Raw genomic sequence first — 7,682 nt, 5'->3', positions numbered from 1 at the left:
CCACTTGGAAAACTTTTTTGATTATGTTTATGCTCCTAGATATCCCGTTTGAAAGTTTAATTTTGCTTTTCATGATTACGCATGCAAGGCAGTGAGGTTCAGCAAAATATCACTCCATAGCGGAACGAGCAGTCGGTTCTTGCTATCGCCAGCGAATAGCAAGAGTAACCATTTTAATGTTTGCCCATGCCTTCCACCGACGGTCAGATTAAATGCATGAAATCAGAGTCTGTGCTAGTGCTCACTGTCCTGCACACATAATAATGCAAGCCGCAACTAAATTTCCAGCAGGATATCTGAGCACAGGCATGCTAGAATTCTTACAAGTGATAATATGTAGAAATGTGACTGGCTCAAATATTTAACACATACATGATCTCCTGCTGTGGTCACTATTAAGTTGAATAATAAAACTTAATGGCACCGCTGACAGTGATAATTATTGTCTCGCATTGCATCCTCCTGGATACATAGCTATCAGCAGAGGTGGCTTTACATACATAACTTACAGCGCTGACTTCTCTTTTTTAAGGAAAAACAAAAGTGTTAACTTTGAACACCCTCAACCTTTGTGCTCCTTGAATACAGCTACCAGGTGGCTCTCTGCAGCTCGCTTTTCAGAAGAAACAGAAGCCACGCGCCACTGATGTGCACCAGCAGTCAAATTTTCCACGAGCCAGCCTTGATGATGGGCTAGTCCAGACGTCTCCCACACTCTCTTGCTACGACGAGCATGTATAGACTGCGAGAGAAACAAAAAAACAATTTACTGGTGTGTCTGTTAGCGAAGCAAAATTTGGAACTCAATTTAGAATGATCTGGAACGTTTTGTTTTAAAAGAGCAGGATGTACGAAAACCAGACATGCTACAACAAAAACATCCTCAATGTTTTTGGCGAACATAGCTGCAACCTTACGAAAGAATATTCATTTTTCACATAACAGATGTGTCACAAAATATACTTGAATAGCGCTCTGGCATAGTGCGTATACATGCCAATTCATTAATAGGGCAGTGCGTACATGACGGTATACGCTTTGATCAAGTATCCATTGGAGGTAACACATAAAGTTATATTACGAATTTTAGTTTGAACACAACTAACGTAACTTTCTTTCGGCTGCCTACATTAGGACGATTATGCCGATAACATAGAAAATTGGTTTCACTAAATTACTATTCTCAACTGCTAAATTATGCCTGTTAATTCAATGATTCCAGGTGGCTAAAAAGGCAGTGCTCCTCACTCATCCCTAACATACCCCTCATTACAGGCTGTCTAATAAATAATGGGAAAAATTGTGGAAGTGCTAATACAACGCACCCATCTTGAGCTAAATACCATCCCAATAAAGCATGCAAGCTTCTGCAACGATCTCTAGTAACAAGAATACTGGAAGGCATTGGTCACGATTTAGCAATACACAATAAACGTTTGACGAGACTGATTTCTGAAGTTGTGTAATTGCATCAATGCCAACAGCTTGGAAACATGCAGTCTATTTTCATGATTGTCAGATGAACATAGTGTCCAACTTTCCATTTTCACAGCAACATGTGCATGCCTTATGTATGCATACTATGATGTATAAGATTATTGCAAGTTTTGAGCGTTAAATGATATAGTCGTTGCTCCAAACACCACAGATCCCTTCTATAACTGTAGCGCATGCCTATAGAATTTACTGAAGCTTGTCATCTGATGTGAAGACAAAACAACATGCTGACCCTAATTGAAAGCATGACGTTTTCGCCCCCACACAAAAGCCCTATTCACAAGTGACAAAGACTGTGCTCTTATTCGTGGCCAGTGTATGGTTTTTCAATGTTTTCATGTGTGTTTCTGACCAGATCGGCATAAGCTTGTAAATTTTTATTAAATGCCATTGGAGGTGATGGTCTAAACTGTTCTTACTGTTCGTACAAGTAAAATTGCTTAGCAAAGTTTGAACACAAAGTTTGGGCGAGGCACATACAATATTTAATAAACGACCACAAATTAATGAAATCTAAGCATAGCGAAAACAAGCTGAATAAAATAAAATGTGCTCTACCGCATGAACTACTGATCGAATTATGGCTCGCACAGTTAAGCTACAGTTATTCGGCCCCAATAAGCCATGAAAATTTTGTTCGGAAATACAGTTCAAGTTTAACGAACGGCTCAAAATTCATGGGTTCCGAACGCATCAGACCACCTATGTTGCGAGTGTATAACGTAAGCTCAGATTTGACTAAACGGGCTGCATAAACACCTAAGCGTACATACGTGCAAGCCTTGCGAGCCGTACCTAAGAAGAGGCAGCATGCTGCACGTGAACTCGAATAACACGGTAGTTCAAAGATGCGTGCCGGCGTGGATGCAAACACCGGCATACGTTCGGCTACCCGCAGCAATTTCTGATGGCAGTTTAAAAAAAGGGCGCACAACATATGAAACTTTTCAAACTGCTTTGGACGTACAACATATGAACCCGTTGACTCCTGTAGCACACAATATGAACAGGCATGCAAAAAAAAACCCTCAAGTTAAGAGATCCAAACATACGCGCCCTAGGCGTAATCAACGCTTACAGCTAACAAACGCCGTCTTCGCCCAACAATTGTTTAACCAAAATACTGGTCCATCACGAGCAAGGCTCTCTGCCAACACCACTGCCGACAGAGGCGAGCGCCGTCACAACTCGCACAAATCCGCCGCCGAATTCCCACTGCGCACGCACGCGCCATGTGCTTCACACACCGAAGCATGCTTGAATCGAAAGAAAAAGCTCGCCCACGCTTGACTTCCTACAAAAACGCCTTCATCCTGATGAAATGACACACACAAATAGGTTCGCTACGCTAAAAAACTTCACTTATCGCCCACATGTAACGAAAAACGTAGCATGGCGTCGTTAACACGCTCTCGGTGTTGACAAAGCGCCGACAGCAGGAATGTGGTACGTACCTGGCGAGTGTTCCAAAATGCGACGCCACACGTCCTCGCTTCAGTAGAGTTCATCTTCGTAATAGGCAGCACCGGCAGAACACAAAACACGAACGCAGCGCGCAAGCACACCTCAAAAAACGAGAAAAAACGATGCAGAACCGACAAGCAGCAGCGCCCGACCAGCGACCCAGCACGCCCAAACATGTATTACAGCTCCGGTTACAGCTCCGCAGACGTACAAAGGCGCAATAAAATGCTTTAGTAATGCGTTTAAGTACGAAAAGTAAACGAAAATATATATAGCATAAAAACGAAGGGGGCAGAATAATTTTATCTTTAAAAAAAAACGAAATTAACGTGACTCTAACGCGCGAAGTTTGAAACGCTTGCAGGTACAATGCATTTTTAAGAAATGAACAACAGCGGTAATAATCACCTAAAACATTCATGTTCTTGAATTCGAAATGTACTATTGTTGACGCACACATTTACACACAAAATTTTATTGCAATGATTGATGGTGCCTATGCATAGGCGTGCCCACCACGGGGGAAGGGGGGCGGGGGCGGCCCTTGGTCACTTAGGGGGCAATGTAAATCCCTATACACAGTAAAAAATTTTGCACCCAATAGGGTGTAAAAAGGGTGCTTTTACAAAAAAGCACCCTTTGTCACACCCTTCAACACCCTTAAATTGTTCATTTCAGAAAAAGCACCCTTTTGTTTGGGTGCTTGCCTCAATAGCACCCTAAAATTGGCACTAAGGGTGCTTTTGCGCCTAAGAAAGGTGTAGGTGAAGATGAATGAACATGAAATATGCGACAAAACACGAGCACACAGTAACAATATTTGGGATTTTATGTCCCGCTCCAGAAATTTTTACCATCTGGTGTGCTTTAATGTGCACTCTTTGATATTGCACAGTATATATACACACACGATTCAATCATTTCGCCCTAATCTAAACGCGGCCGCCGCGACCGGGATATATATATATATATATATATATATATATCGCCATTTCAAGCTGTTGCCCAGCTTCTATGCTTCACAATGGTCACGCCAAGCAAGCTCACATCAAGTCAACTCAATACTCATGCCCTTGACATCAAAGCAATTGACAAGACTTTCGAACGCTCACAAGCAGCCTACAGACATGTTGCACCATGCCGCTCGTATAAGGAGTGTCAGTTGAAAGGGCGACCACTTCTGTAGCGGTGAAGTGGCAACAAAGAAATGCAGGTTGCATTCTGAGGGCCAACTTGAAAAATTATTTTGTCTCAAAAAAAAATAGATTAGCCTTTCTTCATCACTTAACCATGAAGTGGTCTACCAAACGTCGCATTATGAGAATTTTATCTTGGACCACATCAGTACGAAAAGTGCGGTTAAATATCAGAATAATTGCATGAGTTTGCCGAATTCAATTTTTTGCGGGAAGATTTGAAGTCTATTTCCGCTTCTGAACATTTTTGTACGAAAGTAAACTTTTTTGAGAACTACAATACTATTGCATGACTAGTTCTCGATGCTGTGATTATTGTGAGACCATCTGCATACTCTTTACGATGCTTTCGTGTAGACTTTGTAATATAATAAAAGTGAACCAACACTGAAAGAATTATGTGGTATAAGTTTATGCCAAATACCTACAATCTAAAGAAATACATTTTTCAGAATAAACACACACGAATACTTTGCTACCTCTCAGCAGAACTAGCATGTGAAAAATACCAGTGCAAAAACAAGTCACATGAACAAATTATGCCAGGATAAAATGAACACATAGATGCACTGCATGAAGATACAAATTCATACACACATGTATTCACGTACTAATACTTTACAAAATGTTAAAATGTAGTTGGCACGTTAGGAGCACATGCTCTGAAAATGAGAAAACTTTTGTGGTCAAGTTCAAAGATTCTGCTTTTCGCAGGAACACAAGTGCTGCACTACAAGCGTGCCATAGAAAATCACACCGAGCCAGAAAAGAAAAGTACACATCAATTGACAATGAAGCAATCAAAAGCTGTGGGTATTGAAATCAATATTTAAAACAAGGCGTGTCGAGTGCTTATAATGCTCCGTCCCATGTGTTTGCATAAGTACAGTGGCTCCATCACGAACTCCGAGAAAGAGGTTAGGATTCTGTACTTATCTGTCTTGTTAACAACAAACACATGGATGTGTTCATCGAAGGAAACAGTTTCAAGTAGCTCCAACATGATCAATAGAACTTTGCCCACATAAAATAGCCCACAAACGTGCACAAACTCAGGCAATCTGTCATCTGGAACGTTAAGGACAAGGCAGCATCCTATTCGGTACGATCTTCCATCCACAGTGACACAGTTCACTTTAAAACAATTATTGCATTCAAGGTCATGTTTGGAAATGAACTCTTTAACACAACAAGGAAGATCCTCATATAGCACAGACAGGCAGCCACTTGTAACGGGTATGCTCTTGTCTTCACCAGCAATAAAATGAAAACACTGACAGTACTGGTGCCTCATGGCAAGAGTGTGCGAAATTCGTTTCCAGTTATGAACTTTACGCGTAATGTCTTTAAAGTATTGATGTTTTGCCTCAAAACGCATTGCCCAGATATCAACCAAAGGTCCAAATTTCTGAATACAAGACGGGTAATGAATGAGGTAATGCATCTTGCAAGGAAATGAACATGATGGAAATAACGCCTTGAATTCTAGACAAAAAAGGTGGATCTTTCTCTGCAAGTATGCTATGTGCGAGACTGGGATTCTGTGGCTCATAATTATGTCAACGATTTCTCTAAGAAGTAAATAAAGCTGCCAGATTTGGTTACCAACTGGAACACAATTACCTACAAAAAGAGAAAAGTGGCGAAAAAGTGCAAAAACTTGTGTTGCAGAACCCTTAATAGTAGCCTTTCCATAAAGAAAATGCTTAGAAATCGTTTCTGGCTTGTTCATTGCATCGCATGGGTGATACTTCCATTCAACACTCACCTTGTTAATATCTTCCAGTGAGAAGAAACCTTGTGAAATTAAAGATGAAATAATGTACTTCAGTGTGAACGGTATGATGCCTTCGTGTAGGTCGTGCATCAAGTCTGGGGGCAAGTGTTGCGATGGATCAAATCCTTGCATTGCAAGTAGTGGGCTAAACTCCTTGACACCATAGAGTGATGCAGCTGGCAGCCCTGCTTTCAGCATGTTTAAATGATGTTGATGCCCTTCCGGCGTTCGCTGCACGTAGTCACTTTCTAAATGTTTATAGTTCACCTCGTGGCGCACGGCCATACAGAATCTGCATATCCTTCCTTGATTGAATGAAGCCTTAAAGCCCCCAATTCTGTGACTAGAAAGGTTGTCCCCAGTAAGTATGAAAACAGACCCCTTCATAACTTTTCCATTTGCTACAATGCCATCGTTTTCTAATATGGCCACGTCTTCAAGCAATGGCGCAAGGATCTTTGAAAAACCATATGTGGAAACATATTTGTCTTTCACTAGAAGGGCCAAGTTGATGCCCGAAAGCGCCGAGCGATACCTCGAGTTGAAGTTTAGCACAGAAAAGTAGACAGCAATCAACTTGTTCTTTCCCCTTTTGCTCCCCAAAGGGTTGCACACCTCGAATTCATCTGTGTACAACTGCAGGCAAATCTTGCTCTTGTCCCCAGCAAAAAAAGAATGATTCTTAAAAGCACTACCATCAAAGACTGAGCACATATGATCATGCATCTCGACAACACTGTTGAAGTCTCCTGAGAGGGTAGGATGTTCTAAAATACACTTCAGCACGTCACGGAGTGGCACATACTCCATAGTTTCACACTTTCCATTCATCTCTCCAAGGACTATTGTTTTGGGCTCAACAAGTGGAAAGTTGTTTCTCCAGTGTGCTTTTCGGCCACTTTCTGTCAAGAGCTTGCTCATCTGCGTTTTGTACGCTGCTTTTAGCTCCGCAGTGTTTTCTTCATTCGGCAGAAGTTTATTATCCTCTAAGATAGAAGCAATGAATAAGATGATGTCATTTGCTATTTCATTAACCGTTGACTCAGGAAGGCGTCTTACCTCCTTCCACTTCAAAAACATTAGGGAGAGATGTCGTACATAGTCACTTGAAACATCAATGTTCTCCCTATGGGAATCTTCTATGGGAATTTCTTTTTGTCCCTCCTGGCAACAGCCAGAGCCATGAAGTGTTTCTGTGCTGCTTGGCGTTCTTTCCGCAACAACATTTTGTTGAAGATGCCGGTTCACTCCTAATGCCTCATCATGCTTGCGATACACATGTTTTCTGTATGAAGCAAAGACTGTGAATGTCTGCATACATCCTTCAAGGCCACAGATCCAATTTGTCTCGTGACCATGGGCTAGATTCATATGCCTGAAGAGTAACTTGAGTGAAAATCTATGGCTTCCGCACCGTGGGCAGCGATAGTAACGAATCCCAGGCATCTGTAAGAGGAACAAGACATGATTTACAGAAAATTTGACATTTAAACGCGAAAAATTTCTTACCGAAAAGACATTGACTTTCATCTTTTTAAATCGTTGTTTCGGGAGATGCCGGAGCCGAAACCGTTAAAGCGGACGCAGCGGCGGCGGGATATTTGTGCTACAGTGATGTGTTGAGGAGCTGACTCGTAAAACTGCTTCATTCAAGCTCCAATGCTACATGACTTGGCTACGCCATATACACGTCTTTGAAGTAAACTTTCTGAATAAAAAAATGTTTCCTACCACCACCACCGCGATGC

General features: G+C 41.6%; 1 protein-coding gene across 1 annotated transcript; it reads right to left on the bottom strand.

The window, feature by feature from the left end:
* Positions 1-5,711: 5,711 nt before the first annotated feature.
* Positions 5,712-7,380, bottom strand: LOC142775341 (uncharacterized). The gene is made up of 2 exons (XM_075876701.1): positions 5,926-7,380; positions 5,712-5,780 (listed from the first exon to the last, which is right to left on the bottom strand). Exons 1-2 carry the CDS (start codon positions 7,378-7,380, stop codon positions 5,712-5,714), a joined length of 1,524 nt encoding a protein of 507 aa, XP_075732816.1.
* Positions 7,381-7,682: the final 302 nt, after the last annotated feature.

The sequence above is a fragment of the Rhipicephalus microplus genome, chromosome X, assembly GCF_043290135.1.
Source record: "Rhipicephalus microplus isolate Deutch F79 chromosome X, USDA_Rmic, whole genome shotgun sequence".
NCBI lineage: Eukaryota > Metazoa > Arthropoda > Arachnida > Ixodida > Ixodidae > Rhipicephalus > Rhipicephalus microplus.
This window is presented reverse-complemented; position numbering and strand designations above follow the sequence as displayed.